General features: G+C 43.8%; 1 protein-coding gene across 21 annotated transcripts in view; it reads right to left on the bottom strand.

The window, feature by feature from the left end:
- Window positions 1-14,833, bottom strand: part of KIF1B (kinesin family member 1B) — a 167,234-nt gene extending 152,401 nt beyond the window's left edge. For 4 of the 21 annotated variants that reach the window (XM_075906758.2, XM_075906755.2, XM_075906754.2 and 1 more), the window contains exons 1-2: window positions 14,588-14,832; window positions 4,290-4,481 (exon numbers count right to left, since the gene is read on the bottom strand). In XM_075906758.2, the coding sequence (XP_075762873.2) occupies window positions 4,290-4,395 (106 nt within the window). In that variant the 5' untranslated portion in view covers window positions 4,396-4,481; window positions 14,588-14,832. Of the gene's footprint in view, window positions 1-4,289; window positions 4,482-14,587 lie in introns of all 21 variants that reach the window. The other 17 variants (XM_075906757.2, XM_075906764.2, XM_075906766.2 and 14 more) reach the window with 8 other exon arrangements.
- Between the last annotated feature and the right edge of the window lie 8,912 nt (window positions 14,834-23,745).

Below are 23,745 nucleotides of genomic sequence, written 5' to 3'. Positions count from 1 at the left end.
AGTGGGGGCTCTTTTACATTTCAAAGCTGGCACGCCACGTGCAGGCCGGAGTCTGTGGGACTTCCCCGCTGGCCCTGGGCTGCATGTGGAATTCCTCATTCCTCCTTTGAAATGTACAAAGGAGGAATGCAGAAATGTCTATCAACTAGTCAAGCAGTCGCATAGGAAGTAATTACTGGCACCCACAGCCACTAACCCTTTTACTTTTCCACCTCTACAATCAGATAGTGGTCAGGTGGAATTCTGAAAAGCACCTACGATATTTAGAAGCACAAGTCCCACTGACTTCCAGTGTGTCTTGTAATCCTAAATACAGTAAAACTCCAATAGTCCGGCATCAAAATGGCAAGAGCCTAGTGAGTGAGCTTCGGCGAAAAATGAGTCACAAGGTAACAGCGGCAGCAGCTGAACTGAGCAAAAAGGGTAAAAAAGGCTTAAAAAAACTAAAACATTACAGTATACTGTATACAGTATGTACAATAAAAAGAGTTAAAAACACTTTATATACAGTATTTAATGTATACAGTATATATATAACCAGTTTATAGTACCTCCTGATAGTCCGGCATATCTGATAATCAGGCACCACCTAGGTCCCATAGGTTCCGGATTATCAGAAGTCTACTGTACTAGGATGACCAAAAAAATCCAACTTCTTGTTTTCATTTCTCAAATATTATACCCAAACTTCAGACATCAGGAAGAAGTTAATTTCCTTGATTAGGATGAGCCTGGAACAGTGGTTTAAAGGAAGATCCAAATGCCATTTTTAAAAAAAAAGATACTTTGACCTTGACCTGAACTCTACTGCTTTTTTAAATTAAGTGCCTAACAATAATGTTTTATCACTTACCAGTTCTCCAAGCCAATGAACATCTCCCACTATTTCTCTATTCTCCTCATCCTAAGATCTTATGGCAGTAACATTCTGCTGCACAGCAACTGCAATTAACTATGATCTCAACAAGCAGCTCAGGCTTGCTGCCAATATACCAATCTTTAATGCAGTGAAGCACATGACTTCAGATGGACTACAAAATTTCAGTCTTAATAGAACAAATTTTAGTTCTGAAAAGATATTTGTTCATACAATTCCTTAATACACAGCATTATACTTGTAATGATTATTACTCTTGCAGTCCCTGTGTATCAATAGTGCTCAACAAAAGTCACAATATAGGCTAACATACTGAGAGAAATTTATTGCACAACTATAGAAAATGCATGCAATAAATAGGTTAATAGAACAGATTTGAAAATTCCTGTGGTACTAGTGTCTACCCCTTTCAGATAGTAAATAAACTCAAAATCCTGGCCACACATGATAACTGAAATCTTTTAGCATTTTCTGCAAAAGTAAGTCTATTATCCTCAGCATCTTGCACCTTTTTGCCTATACCTATGGGACCAGACAGCATGACTACCAATATTTTTTATTTAGGTCTGCAAACCTTAACCAAGATTGACTGGGGATCTGTTATGCAGATCTCTGTACAAAGTAAAAAAAATCCTACCCCCAAAAATGTTTGCAGTCTTACATTAACACCTCAAGAGAGGCAAAGTGACTTGCCTTGAGTCAGGGCAAGTCAGTGACTGAACTGAGACTATAATCCAGGTCTAATTCCCAGTTAATGTCCTATAAAATAAAGCATGCTTCCTCTATAGTTTCATATTTGTGTCACTTTAACTATAAATGTTTATCAAAAACATAAATTTTAAGAGTGTTACTTCCATAATTAGAGTGAAGTATTTTTTTAAATGTCTTACTTGTGTTTTTAACAATATTTTACAAATCCAGTTTGGTTTTCACTATTTACTTCACTTCATTTAACTTGCAAGTGAAAAACATGAGAATCCACTTTTTGTTTTATATACTGTATATTAGTGCAACGTAGTTGCATTTTCAACACTGAAACAACTGGTAAGTACCAAAAAGCTTCACTAACATTTTAGAATATTTGGTAAACATATTTGCTCATACTGTATTTTGTAAAGATTTATTGTATGAATTATTTATGGAAACTGAACTACAAGCATTCCCTTTTAAAAATACTTTTTGAATACTTCCGAAATAATATTTTCAACCATGCATTCAACCTATCTGAAACTTTACTTTGGGATTTTTTTTCCCTATTTCCTATGCTTTTTTGGGGGTCTCTTATACCAAGATCACTGACTTACCCCTTGGAGTAGGCTGCCATTCCTGCTGGCAACTAGAGATGTAAACTAGGGATGTTAAATATCGGTTAACTGAATAGTCAATTAACCACATGAATTCTCTGATACAGAGGCAGCAATGCGGGGTGGTAGCAGCCCCTGTCCAGGAGGTGGTCTGTGCTCCCAGACCCAGCATGAGCCAGACTGCCTGACCACCATGCTCCTAATACACTTTAAATGCATAGCTACAATGGGGGTAGCTCTTTGACCTGGCACAAGCCAGGACTGAGTTATGCTGCTAGCCAGCCTGCTAAAAAATGTACTGGCCTGGGAGGGGAAGAGGAATGTAGTCTATAGCATCAACTGATAAGTTTTTGCTTATAAGTTAATTGATTATACTACTACCTGTTTATATTAGGGATGTAACTGGTTAATTGGTACCCAGGAGCAGCCCACCATAGGTAGAGGGCTGCTCTAGCCTCATGGGTGACAGGAGCCGCCTCTCCACATGGGGAAGCCCCCCGAGAGCAGGAGCTGGCTGGCGGGGAGGGATAGGGAGGAGGGGGGCCAAACACAGAATATAGCCACCATACTGGGTCAAACCAAAGGTCCACCTAGCCCAGTATCCTGTCTGCCAACAGTGGCCTATGCAGGGGGGCCAGCAGCTGCAACCCCACATGCAGAAGGGCTGGGAGCAAAAGTAGTCCCTCCACGCTTGGGGTGGCGAGAGCCAGTTGCCTTGCACTTGGCAGCCGTCAGCATCAGGTAGACGATAGCGTTTATATTGAGAAACATGACAGGCCACACGCTCTAAAGAACTCAATCAATAGACACCATCATCACATCAAATGTTCTCCCAATCAACTACTTAAAGATTTAGTAGTCTTGATTTATAGATTGTATACCATTCAAGCAGAGGTATGGTTTTGGGGGGGAATGGACGTAGGAAGGTTACTAAAATAGTTGTACTAGTACAATTCCTAGTGTAGATTCAGTTGTATTGTGGCATAAGCACTTTTATACCAGTATAACTGCACCCACATTAAGAAGGTTGTCCCACTTTAACTATACCAGTATAGTTAACCAATAACATTTAGACAAGACCTTCATCCCCCATTTTAATACACAGCAAACCTATACTCATAGGTCTCAACTTCATGGATGCTCTGGAGTGGGAGCATCCACTGGAGTGGGGGAGAAGTAATGGATGCTCAACATCCACAGGCAGCCCCATAAGTTTGTTCCTCCCACCCACTAACAGGCCCAAATGATCAGCTCCTGCTTCTCCCCCTTCAAGACTCATCACATTTTCCTTCTACTATGAAGGTGGGGGGAGAATTAGCTCTCAGATTCAAGCTGAAAGGACTCCAGAGAGATTGTATTTAAGCCACCCTTTCCACAGACTTTAACGGACTTGGTGATTTAAACCTGACTCTCTCATCCAGGTTGGATCTATGCCATGAGCGGGGAACTTTTTTGGGGTTAGGGAACACTGAACCACAGAAAAAGCAGCCGGGGCAAATACAAGTGAGCAGAGAAAACAAAACAAAAACCCTCAGTGACCTGTCCCAACTGTCCCAACGTTTGTTTTATTTTACTGTTTGTGAATGGCTCCCTCAGCCCACCATGAAGGAGAACCCAAGAAGGAAGATGGCTCTGCAAACTAAAGCTATCCCGACTCAAGCACCAAATCTGATTAAATAATTCAATCAGTCACTTGCTAAAGCACACTAAACCTTTTGTGTGCACCACCATGGCCTATATAAATATTAATTCCAACATTAAGGCACTTTAGAAATTATACTCATATAGAGCAAGTTACTCCACCATGTTCACAAGCCCTAACACTCTCTTCAACACCATATCTCTACCTCAGAGCTTTCAGTTCAGCACCAGCCAGGGCTAACATTACCTGCTGCAAAAATCAAGATACCCAGGATTCAGCCTTTTCTAATTAAAACAAAAAAAAATGAAGTGAGCCATAAGAGCCTTGCTAAAGGAAGTAGTTTCCCTACAAGGGAAATTCCAGATGCTGTAATATGCACAGTAGTCAGCTTACTTTGATCAAAGAAGAGGATAAAGGAGGGGAACAAGAAGAGGTACACACCATTAGGAGATCTGAAATAACTTACTGGTTGAGTTGCCTTGCATCTGGATGATGCATTTGGATTCTTTGCTGGTCTCTCTGGAATTGAAAGGCCTGACCCGGACAGCCACCTTCACAGAAGCTCCCGACATATTGATGTTCTATAGTGTGGAGTCCAGCAATCAGATGTAGTGGGGGGCGGGGGCTCTCCTTCCTTTTTATGATGTCTTGGAATTTTCTAAAGAGAAAGTGAGATTCGGTTACTTTAAAAATACATTCAAGACATATTAATGGACAGCAAAGCACTATAAGCTTGCCTCAGACTAAATAAAAAAAATACATTTATGTCCATTCAGAGAATCCAGAGCTAAGATATCCCCATCATGCCCCAAAGCCAATAACTGTGGCTATGTCTACACTGTGGCGAAAAGTCAGAAAAAGGTACACAAATTGAGAACTGCAATTTGCGTACCTTTTTCCGTTTTTTCCAAAAGAGACGTTTTCAAAATGTGGCCCATCTACACGGCGCCAAATTTCAGGAAAAAAAACTCCTCTTTCAGAACACCCCTTATTCCTCTCAGTGAGAGGAATACAGGGATACTGAAAGAACACGTACACTTTTTCAGAAACTGTTCCGAAAAAGCAGTCACATTCCTTGGACGTGGTAGAGCTTTTACAGGATATCTCTGGTATCCTGAAAAAGCTCTGCAGTTTAGACATAGCCTTAGTCACCCAATGCAAGCTGTTCTTGAATGAACAACTAAGTGTTTTCACCCCTTGTTTCCCTTCCTAGAAATAGTGGAAACTGGCACTACTGGCATCTCTTGCTCTGCCCATTGCACCAGAGAATGGTGTATATGCTGTTCACCCATTTCACTGGCACATACAAACTTAGGGAACACCACAAACACCTGGTCATTTCCTCTGTTCCAAGTAAATAAAAATCTTAGGTTGCTGCTTGCATATTTAGTAATCCTTCAAGCAGATGCTACTGTTTAGAGAAAGAGACTGTTGCCTTTCAAAGAAATTTCCACCTAAAATTTCTACCTCAAAGGTACACCAATATACTCATCTGCTCAAATCACAATAAAAATACTTAATGTTCAAGTCCTATCACATAGGAATGTTTGAACATTTTAGAGTGCAAGACAATGATGCATTACTACTTGTTCTAATCCAGCAGACAAGTGCATTCCAGATAACTGTACAGGTCAGAACCAGTACACCCTGGAACCTTCAACATCTCTCCTTTAAGTACTACTAAGTAACAGCTCAAGTCTGAATGCTTTCTTCCAAGACTTGATCTGCCTATACATTGGTAAGAATAGATATATAGATCAGAATAAGGATGTTAAAATGCATTCATCAAATAAATGCAGCGATTATAAGCAGGAGGGCAGGCAGAAGAGATGGCTCCATAGGAGCCAGCAGAAGCTTACTTTTAAGACGGTTCCCCACACATACGGGGAGCCTGCATATAACTGTGAAGGTTAACCAATGAGTCCAGGCTCATAGGTTAACTGCATGCATGGTAACACTTTGAGATCCCTAGGTAAGAGCACTCACAAATCAATCCCACAGTTAACTAAACTCTTCGTCTCCAATGAAAGGGAGCATTTTTATTCCAGGCTGGGTCTAGGAAGGAGCATACAAAAGCAGTTGGTTGAAAAAAGTTTTAGGTACGGTCCGGCTTGTTCTGTGACATTTTTGTATGGCACACAGGTTGAATTAAAATTGCATTACTTCACCTCACTAATAGCAGAGGATAATATTGTGTCTTACAGAGTAAAGTCTAATCCAACTGGAAGAATTCTGAATAGCCTATGATGATTCCCAGAATGATGCAGATTCTGTATTTCACACAGAGCAGATTACTCTTCCCACCACTATTCCAACACTACATTACTTTCCCTGTATCCAGGTAGCAACAATCACAGGATTTCATCACCATTTCTTATTCAATTATCAGACATCTGGATTTGATTTTTCCCCCCATACACCCGTTCGATTCCAATATGGATCTCTGTAAATAACAGTACAAAGGAAAGCTACAGGTGAGACAAATATCCAAATGAACCTGCATAGTACTGCTAAAGAACAGCCTGAATAGAAGCAATTCATTGAATTAGTCATGAAGTCTAGGTTAGGGAAAGATTCAACACTCCCTATATTAACCTGGTACAAACAACTTAATAAGCAATAGACACATTTGGCCTGATAGAGGAGAAAGGTGATTACATGGAATATTCATATGGTCCATTGTCAAAGAACAAAACTAGAACTGGAGTTCACAGAGCAGACAGAAGGCCTTTTTTCGGGAAATATGCTTTCTGAAATTTTACAAGGCATTTTGCAGAGCAGTTCTTTTCTCTTTATACTCTCCCACGCCACCTGATCAGCAACTTAAAATATTTTTGACATTTTGTTAAGCAACTAAGTACAAGTCCTAGGAAATCTGAGATAAGTAAACAGGGAACTGTCTAAGAGGATTTTGTTTAGGAAATAAATTTCCTAAACTTTTGAAGATGATTAATTTAGTTTAATAAAAATGCTTGGTTTGCATTATTGCTGATTTTTTGCTTCAGACTGCATAACACTGGTTTAATTCCAAATTAGAAAAAAGTTTGATACTTGCATTGAATTGTCTTCTTAAACTGTATTTTAGTTTTTGCACAGAACTAGTATTTACTGAAGACTGCGGGATAGAGGAACTATTTAGTGTTGTTTTAGATGCAAATCCACCTAGCATTTTTAAGTCACTTACTTATCTGAAGCTGTCAAATAACTATCCTTTCTCTTATCCCTGGAACTTCAGAACTCTGCATAAAACTGCATTTTAGCAGACTGCATGTAAAATTTTTGTAGAAAGTGTTCTTCACAAATTATTGCCCACTAAGATGCAGTTGGTAAAAGCATAACTTAATTAAGCTTTTGGGGCTCTCCCCAACTGTGGTATAACTCCACTTTCTTCAATGTTAATTGAGTCACCCTCTGTAAAACAGGAACTAAGAGCAAATGAATTGAAACTGTGTTCAGTATCAGAAAAGATGCATGTCTTACTATTAAACTACAAAAAGTATTTTAACATCTACTTAAACGCTATTTTGTAACTTTCCACAGCAAGAAAGCTCCCTGTAGCAGGCATAGAGATGTGAGTGAGGGACCATTTAGTCATCTCTCTCCAGTGATAGAAGCACACCTGTGTGACAAGAGCATTACCAGGAATCTTGATTCACACAGAAACCAATGTATTCTTTACTTAAATTGGGTTTAAATGGGAGAAGTGACGATTATAAAAACACCAGCCCTCTCTCACCAATAAAAATGGTAAATAAGATGAAAATACTGCAAAATGCACAAGATTTAACTTTCTGAAGAGGAGGATGTGCAGTTCCAGAAGTGAGAACAATGGTTCCACTCACAACACTATTCACCACTTAGAATCTTCCCTGGTACAGAATATGACTGCTAGAGTGGCCTGCTCTCCTCCCTTTGTGACATTTACAAGCATCACAACAGCAGCATGGAGCAATGGAAGTTCTAGAAGCCCTCACTTGTACTTCACAGCAAGTGTTTTACTTCATTTTCCACTTAATTCTTCAGAACACAAGATCATTTGGGTCATATTTCTTCCCTCCCACCCCCTCCAATATCTAATTTACCAAAAACTCAAGAAAACAGTTTAAACATTACATAAGTCTCAGACATCTGCTAGACCTCTGCAGTAAAGAAACAAGAATAAAAACTTTCTGATTTCTGTTAAGTACTGACATTGCTAATTGATAGATCAGAAAAAAAAATTAAGTAAGGAAGTTACCTGATGGAGTGACTAACAAGAAAAATCAATGCCCTTCCTTCAAAACCCAAGCTAAACACTATTAAGTATTAAGCTCTGTGTGCTCCAAGTTTAACATACATTAAAAAGAGAGTATTCCATGCTCTCTTATTTTCAATAATGTCCTCTAAGAGAATGAGCTCCTCTACACTGCTAGCAGCAAAGCTGCAGATAACAAAATCCATGAGAAACAGAAGCATCTGGTGGTCTCAGAACAGTTCATCATCCTACATGAAAACATTTGAAGGGATATGGGGATTGAGGCTAGATCAGCATACAAGCAGCCACAACTGGAAAACAAAAAGCCAGGTACTGCAGAAGTACATCAGTGGGCAACAATGTTCTCTCCAGCAGCAGCAGATGAGCTTAGACCAGGTATAAAATAGGAGACAAAGTTGAACTAAAGCAGAGATTGGCAACCTATGGCTCACAAGCCAAATATGGCTCACTAGGGAGCCAGATATGGCCTTTGGAAGCTTGAGCTCAGCCTAGCCCTTTCTCCTCTCCCAGCAGGGAGCCCAGCCCACGCAGTAGCTACAGAGCCTGGGCAAAACAACTAGTTTCCAGCCAATGGAAGCTGCCTGTTTTAAGAACAAGCAGCATGAGAAGCACCAATCACCCCTCCCCTCAGGCTTATTCACAAAGCACATGACCCTGCGGCCCATGAGTGGGCAGAGCATATTCCTGTAAGTGCTGCTCTGGAGTCTCACTGGTAATTCTCCCAGCCAAAGCCTACCTCTGGCACCCCAGCTCCTCCCTCCACTCCACTCCCCCAGCCCTCTGCCCCCCCACTCCCACATAAACCAAACCCTCTGCCCCACTGCCAAACCCTGCACCCCAATCCCCTGCCTCAATTCACAATCCCCTCCTGCACTAGGTCACAATCCACACCTCTGCACTGTAATCCCCTGCCCTAGGTCACAATCCAAACTCCTGCACAATCCCATGCCTCTGGTCACAACTGCCTCCTTCTCCCAAACTCAGTGGTCCCCCAACTCAAAAAAGGTTCCCCACCCCTGCCATAAAGACAGACAATTTTGAAGCCTTGTGTGTTGGACATAATGAGGCCTGGACAAGCCCCCACTTGGGCCCAACCCCATCTGGCTGCAGTCATAACACTCTTATACTATACCGTCCCGTCCCTTCCCTCCCCTCTTCCCCCCCCCCCACACACACACCCCAACCCTGAGCCCATTAGGAATGTAAGCAACTAGTCAACTACTCAATAAGCATAACCTTATCGGAGAGTCAAGTAGTGACTTCAGTAGTCACTTCCCCCACCCTTTTGCTGATTATCAGAGGGGAGCAAGAGTTGGTGCTGGGGGGGGAGCTGGTTTAAATGCCAGTTCTCCCCAGCACCGTCTCTGCATGGGGTAGGGGAGGCAGAGGCACAGTGGGGGAAATGGCATGAACAGGGACTGAAACAGTCCCTACTCACGTCAGTTCCCACTGCTGTGCTTCTGCTTTTGAAATGTAGCAAGAGCACAGCAGGGAGCAGAGGGTAAGTGGGTACTGAAACAGTCCTCGCTCACCCCATGCTCCCTGCAGCACTTCTGCTTTTGAAAGCAGTCCCTGTGCTCCCTCAGTGCTCCCCTTGGCTCCCTGCAGGGCTCTAGCTACATTTCAAAGGCTGAAGCGCTAAAATGCAAACACCAGGCGAACAGGGACTGCTTGAGTACCCACTTGCCCTGTGCTCCCTGTGGTGCTTCTGAAACCCGATTAGCTTTTTTTTTAAATTATAAATTGCCACGTTTTCAGTCTCTTTTCCAACCATTGATTACACTGAACATCATATTTTACCTCAGTCTCAATTCTGATTGTTTTTTCACACCTAAAAAGTAACTAAAATTGTTTGCTTAGTAGTGAATGTGTCTGGAATCCACTTGTAACCTTATCTTACTGAACAAAGCTGCTTTTCAATACATTGATATAGCATGTACCCAAAGACTCCATTAGCTTTGAATTTTCCTGAAATTAGAGCCAATCATTTGTACCTATACAGCACTTTTAATCAGACCTCAAAACACTTAAAACAGCTCCATGCCTTTATAATGTATGGAAGCATAGCATGGTTAAGTTTCTTACCCATCATTAAAAAGTAGACCTCAGATATCTTAGGTTCTGGTACTCTTACCACTACCGAACACAGCCTTTCTATGCAGTTATCACAAGAAATGCATTTTGCAAGAAAACAGCAACCGGAATTTATAGACTTCAGAGTTTAGGTCAATAAGATTCTCAGGCTCAGATTTTGTTCCTTATACTTCTCAGAAGGTTGCCAATAGATTCATCCCAGAATGAATCATTTTCCTAATGACTTGGAAAGAGTTTGTTAACTGTCTATTCTTAGGCATTTGTTCTGCATGGTTTCAAACTGGGACAAAAATGAAGAAAAGGACCCAATACTTACACAAGAAAATAATAATATGGCTACATTAGGTCAGACCCATGGGCCAGCTACCCTCAGAATTCAGTCTTGCAACAGTGGCCAGATGCTTGGGAATTAACAGAACAGAACAACTTCTGAGTGATCCATCTTTGCCTGTCATATAGTCCCATCTTATGGCAATCAGAGGCTCTGTGAAGGCCACACATATGAGCAACAAAAAGGTCCATGTGCCCCTCTCCAAATGCTGGGGGTAATGGGACTGAAGGGAAAGCACATTGAGCAGGAAATCAGTGGAAAGGAGCAGAACGCAGGGCCACTGGGCAGCCCCACACCAGTAGGTCCTCTAGCCCTTCCACACAGTTGAGTCTCCTAGGATCTGTGGAGCCCTGCCAAAGGACAGGGTTGGATGGAGAAGAGCTGCTAGCATGGGTCCACCGAATGGCCCCATGTTCTCCTCCTTTCCTTGCTGCAATTCCTAAGAACCTGAACTGCTCTCCCAGGAACCACAGACAAAAAGAGCAAAATGTGGGGTCAATGCTACCAGAAGCCAGCACCCCATGCCAGCAGCTCCTCTAGAGCAGCTGCTTTGGTATCACCCCAAGCGCTGTCCTCCAACGCATCTGTACAGACTCCAGGAGACACAGCTGTGTGGAAGGTCAAGGAGCACTACAGCCATGTGTCTTTTCCTCAATCAGTTCTAAAGAGTACCGCAGCTCAGAAGTCTGTCTAGTGCAGCAGGAGGCCAAAGACCACCTCTTTTCCCCCTCTCCAGGTAACAGTGGATATGGGGGGAGGGGCTGGAAGAAGTCATGTGTGATGGTCACATGCCCACTTTATGTCCCTCCCATGAGTCCCAGCCATCCCTAATCACCGGCTAATGCAAGAGTGGGGAACCTAAGGCCCAAGGGCCAGATGTGATCCCCAGCTTGGCTGAATCCAGCCCCCAGAGCTCAGGGCTTCTCCCACCCCAGCATTGGAGAGCCCATGCTGGCACTACAGCCCCCACTGTGCTCCACCCAACTAATTTTTCCTGTGGATCAGCAGCCCCTACCCAAAAAAGGTTCCCCACCCCTGAATTAACGGCTACTGATGAACTTCTCTCCTCTATGAGCTTCTCTGCTTCTTTTTAAACCCCATTACACTTCTGTACTTTGTGACATCCCAGGCAACTACTTCCACATGTTGACTGCACATTGTAAGAAGTTTTAATGTGTTTCCATCTTGCCACTCTTTCTTTTTCCATTTAACTACCTTCTCAATTTTGTGTAATTCCCCTTTTTGAAGTTAAATTACGTGGGTGCCCTGTTAATTGTTTTTTACATTATGTTTGCTATTATTAATCATTTAAATTATATTCACCTGTTGGACAAGATCATGTGAATCACTTGAAACTAATTAAATTGCCCCTCTCCTAACAAAAGCATTCACAGTGCAATGCATGTTTCAAGTCTTTAACATGAATCATCACCTGGTTCTAAAATTTAAAAGGTGAGCAATATCTAAGCATCTACCTAGCTATTTGTCAGGACAGAAACAAGCCAGATTGTTGCCTCTTTTCTATCAAATTCATATTTGCATGTTGCAAATTCCCACTAATTCCAGTTCCCCTCCCACCATTTAAAGATCTAAATTTGTCATTAACATGCAAGATTTAGAATTACTTTTTACCATTTTTTCACATTATGCAAGCTGGCAAATAAAGAACACCCTGCTCAGTATACTTTGAGGGTGTCACACACTGTTACGAGTACAATGTTGGGGTTAAAAACATAGGAGCACTTAAATTTCTCTTTTTTGCTAAGGCTTAAAATCTCAAACATTTCTGTATTTTTCAAAGGGTGTTCAATCACTAAAAATATATAAGGCCTAGATTTTGGGTCTATAAGTAGTTAAGAGTTTCCCTTTAAATGAAGCTAAATATCTAATAGGATTTTGTAAGGCACTAGTCACAATAGTATCTTTAGGAACACAAGAGCTTTGGTTGAAGTCATGATTTTTTGGTTTTTCATCTTTGGTGGGAGCTGTTTGTTTGGAGAAGGCATTATTTTTTGCCTCCCAAAGATGACAAGTTATTTTAAATAAAATTAAAACTAAGGGCAGAATGGAACTGGAGAACACCAATATAGAAGATTTAGGTTAACAAAAATAAACTGAAAAACTGTTACACACACCAAAAAATCAAGTTGATGGCCTTATAGCCAGATCTTCATATTCAAGTAGCAAGGATACATATGCAGGATACATATCTGAGAAATGACAATCTATTTTATCACCTCTGATTAATCCAACTGGTGATTACACCACAACTGGAAACAAATTCTGAGTTCTACATCTCTTAGGATTTGCCTAGCACAGTGTGCTAACTTTTAAATTAAAAACAGTGTCCTAGGCAACTGTAACCTAATCACATGGGGTCATCATTAAAAGATAACAGGAACAAGCACAGAGATTAGTCTATGGAACCCTTAGAAGAGCAGCTGTTGAAAGTAGTAAGGTTCCAGGAAGAAGAGGACCATAAGGAGTCCAATTTTAGTTACTCCACCAGATCAGACAGAAATAACCGCCTGAGATATCAGCTGGATTGCTGCAGTGCAGGCTGCCAAATTACTTTACATTGAAAAAAAAATCCAAGTGCTGAAGCCAGCTAAAATATGAATACAGGCATCTGGATACAGTGTCAAAAGCTTTACCTCACAGGAATGTAAAACAATATAAATATATGATTATTCACAATTGATTAGCAGACAGCACTAGATTTCACAGAGCAAGGACAGCAAATTGGGTAAAAACTATTGAAGTTGAAAAACAATTAATTAGGTATCAACTCAACTTTACATCTAAGCTTGATTCTGCATTTTGTTATAAAATATTAGATGCAATATTCAGCCATACGTTAGCCACTGGGAGTACTAACTCTGCAACCTTAATGGCTGTATTTAGTCAATGACCCCACAGCTGCCAGGCCTGTCATTCTCCCTCTCCCTCCAGATTTAGCTCCTAGAGGATTGCACCTTCATCATCCCAATATGGCTGCCCTAATAATTATGCTATACTGAATACAAAAGATGAAAGCACTATGTATAGGTCCAAAAGCATAATAAATGCCCTCCCTGCCTTTCTGGTTTCTCCCCACCCTTCCCCAGCAGATGCTCTGAGATCACCCTTCATCGGGAACCCAGGAAATAAATACAACCTCCACCGTGCACCACCTAGAAGTGGAAGATGAAGATGCGGCTGGATCCGCACTTTGGGGAAGAGGGAGGATCTGGGGACGGAGGTCCCATGGAGCGGGGTGAGACAGCAGAAGCTCTGACAGCGAACGTCTATGGGGGAAGCAAGAGAAGAACGGTGCGGCGGGGCCAGGCGGGCGCAGCAGGGAGGTAGAAAGGCTGCAAGCGAGCTCCACGCCCGTGGGCCGCGGCGCTAGGAGAAATCTCCTTTGACAACAAAGCTCCAGGACGAGATTCCCCGCAACCCCTGCCAATACCCCCTAGGGCCGGCAGCCACCGCCCACCCCCAACCGCATTACGGCACCTACGCCTCCCCACCCAGATTGTCTTCTGCTCATATTCCCCCCACCAACCTCCCCTTCCCCGGCTGCCCCAACCACCTCTCGACTCTCCCCCGCCCATCGCCCCTTTCGCGGCGCCTTCCCCGTCCCCTGGCTCCCCCTCCCCCCCCCTCTCGCGGGAGCCTTTCCCGTCCCCCGGCTCCGCTCCCCCCACCTTTCGCGGGAGCCTTTCCCGTCCCCCGGCTCCGCTCCCCCCCCACCTTTCGCGGGAGCCTTTCCCGTCCCCTGGCTCCGCTCCCCCCCCCCCCCCCTTTCGCGGGAGCCTTTCCCGTCCCCCGGCTCCGCTCCCCCCCCCCCCCTTTCGCGGGAGCCTTTCCCGTCCCCCGGCTCCGCTCCCCCCCCCCCCCCCCTTTCGCGGGAGCCTTTCCCGTCCCCCGGCTCCGCTCCCCCCCCCCCCCTTTCGCGGGAGCCTTTCCCGTCCCCTGGCTCCCCCCCCTTTCGTGGGAGCCTCCCCCCCCCCCGACCGCCTCCTTCCGCGGGCGCCTTCCCCGGCCACTGACTTCCCCTCGCCGCCGCCGCTTTCAGGGGCGGCTTCCCCTCGGCGCTCACCTCGGCGCGGGACCGCAGGCCGCTGACAGTCGGGGTCCAGAGCCGTCCGCGGCGCAGTCAGCAGCAAGAGGAGGAGCCGGCGAAGATGCGCAGAGCAAAGAAGCAGCGAAGACAAGGGCCGCCCAGCCCCATCACGGTGCCCCGGGGCAGGCCCAGAGCCCAGGACACCCCCGATCGGGAGGGACGAGGGGAGGGGTGGGGGTGGGAAGAAGGAACCCCCAAGAGGAACCGGCAGCAGCTGCGCCGCCTTGGAGGGCCGCTCGCAAACTGACGCGATTCTTCTCAGCGGAGCAGAGCCCCTCCCCCATCACCGAGCAACGCTACCCCCCCCCTCCCTCCCGGCAACACCCGCCAATCCCAACGCTATTGCTTCTTCCTCCAATCCCAGGGCGGCGTGCTGGGTTGAGCGCCCAATCGTATCGCTCCTCTCCGCCTCTCCTCCAATCACAGCCCGAAACAGAAGAAAGGGCCTCGCCCATCTCAATGCTCCTCACACAGGGCCGGGCGGCATCCTTGACCAATCCCCCTGCGAAACGGCGAAAAGAGTCCGCCTCGTTATCTCTCTTTAGCCAATCAGCGTTCGAAGGACAAAAATTTAGCCTATGAAGAGAGGCGCCGGGACGTTTGCTCATCTCCTAGCCCGCCCCGTTGCGGAGAAACGGCGGCTTACGCCCCCTTGCGGCTGAGGAGGCGGTTGTTATGTTACTCCGGGGGGGTACCGCTAAGGCCCGGGACTCTGGAAGGGGTTGGGGGGGGAGGAGTAAGAGTCGACGGAAGAAGGGAGCGGACGGGCGGCTGTCCCCGCAGTAGCGGGGCTGGGAGCCTGGCTGGCAGGGTGTGGCTCGCGGCCTAGCTCATCCATCATGACTGGGCCCCGCCCTGTGATAAAAGGTGTGAACTGAGGGGGGAGGGGCAGGCCGCTCCTTGGGGGAAGTTCTTCCTTGTCCCTGCCCCTGAGGTCACCTAGCAGCAGGCCCATCGCTCCAGCCAGGCCGCACCCCCCACGGCAGCTCGTCTCCCTGCAGGAGTCCTGGCTCTGTAATGGGGGTTATGTTTTCTTGAAGGGCTTCCTGGCGGAAGGGAAAGGAGCAGCCAGAAAATCCTACATGATCAATCATAGAATCATAGGACTGGAAGGGACCTCGAGAGGTCATCGAGTCCAGCCCCCAGCCCTCAAGGCAGGACCAAGCTCTGTCTAGACCATCCCTGACAGATGTCTATCTAACCTGTTCTTAAATATCTCCAGAGAGGGAGATTCCACCACCTCCCTTGGCAATTTATTCCAATATTTGATCGTTCAGGAGTTGGTGGCTGTGAAAAAAGGAGGGGCTGTTCTTGCCGTGCTGGGCAAGGGAAAGATAGAACTAGTCCCAAACCGTGTGGATGGGCCAAATAAGGGAAAAGCCTCTTCCGGGGGGGGGGGGGGAAATAGAAGATATGCAAATTCAAGCCGAATGTGCATATCTTTCAGAAGTCGCCCGTAGTCTAGACGTGCCCCAAGAGAGAATGGAAAAGAAAGGAAAAAATAAAAGGAGACGCTTCCATTCTGCTGTTAGTAAGAGAGGAGGAGGCCAGGCTCCCCTACATTCAACCCAAGTTGCTTCCAACCCAAGGCCCAGTCCCTCTGAGTCCAGCCTGGAGGGGAGGGCACAGAGCTGGACCTGTTATCTCTGGGTGGACAGCTGCAGACTGACCAAGGCTAACCTAAACAGTTGTGTGTCCCTGGACTTTTATTAGTTGCTGGTGAGAAGGGGTGGTGCCTGTTGAGGTGCCCAAACTATAAATACTGGCAGCCGCAGCCCCTACTTCCCTTTCCTCTGTAGCTCAGTGTGGGAGATGAGTGCAGTGGAAAATGGGCCCCAATCCACTTAGGGAGTTGAGAGTGCAGTCATCCCCATTGTTCTCATGAGAAGTGGGTGTTAGGATGTCCTGGAAGTGCTTGGGGCAGGCCATCGACTCTGGTGGTGAAGTGGGGTGGGGATCAGGGTGGGTCTGAGTTTTCCTGCCAGGGGTGGGAGATGGCTGTCATGAGGGCCGGGGGGTCTGACCTGCCAGCGCCGGCTGACGTAATGATTCTCCTTACACGTTAGAACTTCAGATGCAATGAAGGAAAACCGAGTCAGCCCCTGGTGCTGAGTCCCATGGACCCGCGCACTGGAGCTGCGAACCTGACCTGTGCTTGTAAACGGGAAGAACATTCAATAAAACAGCAGCAAAATGTCTGAGCTGGTTTTCTTGTTGAGCTGCGCAGCACTTCCTTTGAATAGGTGCAGTGTCCTTCTAACGCTTTGAGAGGAAAAGCCTGTTAGTAACTGGTTCTGCCTGACTAAAATCCAAGTTGCAGGACAACACAGAGCTCACTTGATCATGATTAAACTGAATGTTCCCCACTGATGCAGAAGGTGGAGGGGAGTGTGGCCTAATGAATAAGACATCAGTGCATGGGAGCCCTGCAGGCTGGCAAGGCAGCGGGATACTTACATGCAGCAGTGGGGCTTCCTGGAAGGGCAGTGGGATCAGGATCCCGGTGTGCAGAGGCTGCCAGGAGCTGCAGCAGGAGCCCAGTGTGTGCAGAGGCGGCAGGACTGCAGTGAGGGCTGAGAGGACACCGGGGTCACTAAGAAGAGGGAGCCAGCTGGGAGGCCAGCGATCAGGTCAGGTCTAGAAGGGGCTCGTGTCAGGGGGGGCCAAAAATGACTTCTCAGGTCCTGAGGGTGCTGGACCAGAGAGGTCCAACCTGTCTAAGAAAGCAACAAAAGGAGCTAAAAACTTTCTAGGTATAAGAGAGAGAAGTGCTAGCTAAAGTAGGTAGAGGCAAAATAATTGCTTTAGGGCTACAGCTGATTGTTTATTCCACATTTAAGGGGCATGCTGGAAAAAGCTATAAAAAGGTAAATCCAGTGATTCCTACACAATTAGGGGTTTGGATGGTTTTTAATTTACTTCAGTGAGTGTTGGCTTAGGCATAATTAAATGTACAGAAAGTATATTGCAGTCTTTGTGGAAGGGCATTTTTGGAAATGAGACAACTTGAGCTGTCTAATGCTACAAAACAGCATTTTCTTTATACATTCTCATGACTATTTTTTTTCTTGTGAACGTTTAAATAGCTTTGGTAAACGTAGGTAATCTAAAGTTATATTTGAGTGTTTTAAATATTCATGATGAATGTCTTACTGCTTTATGCTAAAAATTGATTTCTAGTGACAACTTTTTCTAGCTCCAAATAAATTGGCCCGTGCTACAGTAGGAAAAGATGGATTGGAAAGAGGAGAGAGCTTAACAAATGCCCTAGAGTGAAGACAACAAGTGAATTAACGAAAGGGAGGACAAGACTCTCAGTTCTTCCTTTGAGGAAAAGTAGATTTATGGATGGAGACAACGGCACTTTTCATGGGCCACTGTAACGGTCATTTAATCAACACTTGTAAAGAGCTGGGATGAAGTTTAAAACACAATTACACATTTCCAGGATGTACTACTGGTAAAGCTACATTTACTGCATGTATAGTTTTGAAGTATCAAGACAATGAAGTCAGATCCGCCCACCATCCATTTGGTTGTCAGATTTGGGTTTAAAATACATCTTAGTCTTCTGCTAATAAGGACTTCCAGTGCTGAGCACTCATTCTTCCTGGTACTTATGTAGATGTAGACTTGCAAGTAATGCGGTTAACTGTCAGATATTTGCAGGGTAAGTATACCTATACTAAAATGTAGAGGAAAATGTTTCATGCATAAATAAATTTTGGTTTTCTACCTGTGCCACTGTTACGCTTATAAGAAGCACATGAGATCTTTTTAAGAGAAAAGGCAATATGCTGTGTTTATTGAAAGTACAACATAAAAAGCAGCATAACCATTTATACACACACACGGGTCCTGCAGATGGCATATAGTTAGACCAGTCAGTTGTGGTTCAAGTCAGTTTTACTGGCCAGGCAAAATTGATTAGGTTCATCAGACACCATTTGAGACTCCTCTGAGACTTGGCATACAGGATCAAACCCAGAGTCTAGTGGCAAGAGCATCCCTTCTTATACATGTACATTTCCATTTGAGTCTTTGAGTTGTGCAGTCAGGAGCAGCCCGAGGCCGGCTGTGGCAACTGGCGCCCCAGGTGGAAGGCGCAATTGGTGCCCCCACCTGCACGGCCATGATATAATCACAGGGCGCCTGGGCCAGCAGTGCTCTAGGCAACTGCCTAGTTTGCCATGTCATTCTGCAGTCCTTGATATGTTAATCTTAGGGTGTCCCTTCCATGTTTATGGCCAGGTTTCATTATCTCGTTTGTGGTCTCACCTTCAGGAGTGTCTGCCTGTTTCCAAAACTCCTATCTTCTAAAGAAGTGGGCTGTGCCCTCTACGGCAGTGATCCCCAACCATTTGAGGTTGCCGGGCGCCAGGGGGTGTGGCCATTCGCCTGCCGGGCACCAGAGGGCAGGGACACTTGCGCACCCGGGGCCGGCACCCTTGCCGCGCACCCAGAGTGTGGGCGGCCAATCCGCGGCGCTCCAGGGCCGACGCTCACCATGTGCCATGCATCCGGGGCCGGCTCCGGCACCATGCATGTGCCACGTGCCCGGGGCCAGGCGAGCCCCCAGCACTTGGTGGGTGCACACAAATGCCGCTGTGGGCACCATGGCACCCACAGGCACCGTGTTGGGAACCACTGCTCTCCAGCTACGTCTAGATTGGCATGATTTTCCGCAAATGCTTTTAAGGGAAAACTTTTTCCGTTAAAAGCATTTGTGGAAAAGAGCATCTCGATTGGCACGGATGCTTTTGCGCAAAAGCACTTTTTGCGAAAAAGTGTCCGTGCCAATCTAGACGCGGTTTTGCGCAAGAAAGGCCCGATCACCATCGGGGCTTTTTTAGGCAAAACAATTTTTACCTGTCTACACTTGGCCCCCTTGCGCAAAAGCATTTGTGCAAGAGGGCTTTTTCCTGAGCGGGAGTATCATAGTATTTGCGCAAAAACACTGACAATCTTACATTAGATCATCAGTGTTCTTGCGCAAATTCAAGTGGCCAGTGTAGACAGCTGTCAAGTTTTTCCGCAAAAGCAGTTGCTTTTGCGGAAAAGTTTGCCAGTCTAGAAGCAGCCTACATGTTTTGTTAGTCTATAAAGTGCTACCAGATCATTTGTTGTTTTTTTAAGGACTCAGCTAATCTACTAACTTCAACAGCCTTATCCAGGCTCAGGCACCATCACTGTTCTTTCATCATCCAATTTATTATTTCCAATTGACTATTTCTTTCCCCCTTCTTTCTACACGTCTCCCCCACTCCCACCCCCTATTTATTTTGGAACTGGACCTTTATTAACTCAATTTATGTGAAGAAGTGGGCTGTGCTCATGAAAGCTCATGCCACCATCTATGTTTTATTAGTCTTTAAAGTGCTGCTAGACTAGTCATTGTTTTTTAAGTTTTTCCAGTTACAGACTAACACGGTTATCCCTCTGAAGCTTTCAAGTCTTTTTGACCATCTGGACCTTCCCTGATGACTTTCACACACATTCTTCACTCACAACAAACAATTTACAGAGCAAGAGCATTCCAAACAAAGGATGACATAGTTACTAGAAGACAAAACTTAGTTTGCAATGTAGGCATTGTCTAATCCTGAGAAGCAGAATGAAATACAAACATACAGAATGAATATTCTTGTATAAAAATTAAAATATTAAATTTGATAGTTATACATTTTGTAAGCAAAGGTTTCAAGATTTTGAACCCTGGCAGATCATTTCAAGATAAATTTTTTTCAGAACTGCTTTTGTTTGAGATCATCCAGTGAAGAAAGATTAACACTTTTTTTTTTTTTTTTGGAACAGTCAGTGGGGAAGCCAGTGCTGTGCTGGGTGTGATTCAAGGATTTCATTTGTTTCTAGTCCTCAGAGTAATCCTCAGAGTAATTAAGAGATAATGCTCCATTGTGTCAGAGGTGGCAACATTTTGAAAATTAAGGCCAAAATATCCAAAAGTGGCAATTAATTGTGGATGGCTCAACTTTTGGTGCTCCGAGACATGTTAGGTTCTGATATAAGTGCTAAGCACCTCTAACTTTAAAAGGAGACGAGGATACTAAATCAGGCCCAAGGTGCCACAAATCAGGGGATACTGCTGAAAATTGTGTTAGTTTCTTTTTTGGTCAGTGTGGTATTCCTTGATTTACTTAGCATTTGCCTCAGGCTGATCTTGTTGCCAGACTTCCTGCAGGGTAGAAAAATAGTTACAGAAAAAAATCATTCATGAACTGGTGAAAACAATCATGTCAGGAAATTTATTTTGTTGAGATTCCACAAAGACAGTAATAGTGAGGTCTGGAGCACTGCTAACTCTGCAGGTCATCTATGTAAACAAATGCACCCTGAATGCAACTAAATTAGGTGAAAATTATTATTTATTCTTTTGATGAGCCAACTGGCTGACATGCACAAGTGTACATTTTATCTTTCAGAGATGAAAAATAGATTTTCTGGATCTTTAGCTCTCTTTCCCCTTAGAAAATTCATAGATGTGAAATATCTTCAGCCATAGAAATTATTTCCAGCTTCAACCTATTCTTTTATTCAGCACATGAATAGTAATACATTTGTCTTTTGTGTTTTGGTGGTTATTAGGCTTTATTCATCAAGATAACTTTTTGTTTACTAAGGCAAACTAAGGTCAGTGTTTTTCTTTTGCATCAATATCTTGGTGATCATTTTAACTGATCTCAGAGTCTCCATATTACTTTGGCATTCTGTTCCTATGTTAGGGAAACATTCACAGAAATTTTAACCCCCTTGCAATAGTAATAGGGAGTCTCCTAGGCTTTTCAAAATTACACACACTCCACAATTAAAACTTCAGTGGTCCTAGAGATTGAAATGTAGGCTCTCAGAAGCATGCTGATTCTCAAAATCTTTCTGCTGTCCTTGTAATTAAATCTTCATGTTTGAAATATTTCAAAGTCATATTACAGATTAAATCTCTTGTATGGATTGTTTTTTCTCTATATATTTTTTGGAGCTCTAAGGATGCCTGCTTATATTTCTCCAGACTCCAGGCCTTGTCTTGCAGCACTGTCCTTTTGGCAGAGATGAAATGGAGGGGAGTCCCTTGAGAACTGAATTTTCCTCCTGAGTTAACTGCAGGGGTTGCTGTTGAATACTGCAAGGCAGTGTCTCTAACCACAATATCAGAACAGATTTAAAATCAACATTCTAGAACATAAACCAACAAAGTGAAGAGTTATACTAGCATGCTGGTTCTTTATTAAGCACAGTTTTTTGCAAATGTTTGATACCCAAGATTTCTATATCCAGTACAGAATTTATTTTTGTTCCTGTCGATCACAGTGCTCAATATTTATTTATATTTATCTACATTCTTTCGAACATTCTAAGAAGCTTGGAAATGAAGATGGGTATTTTATTATTTATGCCCTTTTTCTATTTGGCAAAGACTGATTTCCCCCCAGCCTCACACAATGAGCTTTTGGATGCAGCTGACATAAGCATAAATGTTTTTGTTTAACAGCTACAATGTTAACTTGCATTCATAGTGATTCATTGTGTGGCAGCAAGATTGTCAGTGCATAGGAAGGAACATTTCTTGCTAGGTAAACATTGCTGCAGAACCTGCAAAACAAGAACAAATTGCAGTTTTATAGAACACCATTGTTATGGTTTCCAAGTTTTTGTTGATGAAAATATTAGGTCTAGAATTGAGTCTGGTGCCCCAAAATCCTGTCTTTAAAAACCTATTATTAATTTATAATGTCAGATATCTGTTTGGCTGTGTCTGCATCCCACAGCTTTCCTTGGCGACAGCTGAAAGCGTTTGATTTCACTCAAAGATCCTGTGAACCATTTGTGTCTCCTGAACTGTGTTTCATGCATCATTTTTCTGTAACAGACATTTTTTACTAAATAGGAATTATCAGTTAACTTGGTTCTTAAAACCATGATTTTAAAAAAATCCCAAATTGTCATTTTTAGGCATTTAGGCATTTCTGTGCAAGTGACAGATGGTCTTCAAATATGTGGGCAGAAGAAGAAAGGGCCTTAAGGAGGCTCGCTTCCAAATTTCATACAAGTCTGTAAACTGAACAAATAACAGTAGCTAAGGATTGACTGCAAAAATGAATAGCTGTTTGCTCCATGAGTGTGTGTTAGAGTAATGCCTTTTCTGGAGCATAAAAAGGCTATTTGGAAGAGATACCTTGAGGCTTTAACTATCATCATGTGGAGTGGCATTACATGCAGGTTCTTAAGTGTCTAGCTTTTCCTTTGTCAGACAAACATATAAAATACACTATCTCTTTGTGTGAACTAAATATGATCTACCTCACCTTGTAGCCCATAGTACAGTGGAAGAAGAGTAATTTGAATGGGCCAAAGAAGTTGCTGAAGTTAGTCCTGGACACATTTCTCCCAACACTAATAAACAAATTTTTTTCTTTGTTTTAAATTTTAGTTAGAAATAGACTTGAACAGAAATCAGTATCCACTCCTGAAATTTGGGAGAATGCAGAGCCAAACATCATGACTAGCTCCTGCTTGACTAATGGAATGAACCAACACTGCAGATCAAAACATCCCCATACTCCAAGCATGTTTTAATTCCTGTTTCAACTCTGCAGCTTGAACCCATGTCAACCTGTAGGTAATTAGAGATTTTATATTTTAATATCATATGGAGCTGTTATTAACACATAATTAACATAACTGACTCACACAGTTAATTAAAAAGAACTCAGAACTTCCTAAATTACAACATAACCATCTACCCACCAGACCGTCATATGCTCTATATTTATTTAGAATACAGAGTGACATCAGTGAAAGCAAGTAAAAGTTCTTACATGCAGTAAAATTGCATATTTAGATGTAAATGACCTAGAATCTGTTAGTCTAAGAAATGTATGGCTCTGTCCCCAAGTCTCCATACCATGTTATCTAAATTATCTGTATAGTGCAGGAAATATACAAAATGCTTTACACAATTAACACATTAGCAATATCACTCCTTGTACTCATTTCTCCCTTACCAGAACTTAGACCAGATTTGAATGTTTATATTATTACAGAATACAGGTTTAGGGAGCAGTTCAAGTCTTTTTCAGTACATCCCAGGGACACAATCAGAAGCATTCACCTATTCCTAT

Source organism: Pelodiscus sinensis, chromosome 24 (genome assembly GCF_052426305.1).
Source record: "Pelodiscus sinensis isolate ZL-2025 chromosome 24, ASM5242630v1, whole genome shotgun sequence".
In the NCBI taxonomy this organism is placed as follows: Eukaryota; Metazoa; Chordata; order Testudines; family Trionychidae; genus Pelodiscus; species Pelodiscus sinensis.
This window is presented reverse-complemented; position numbering and strand designations above follow the sequence as displayed.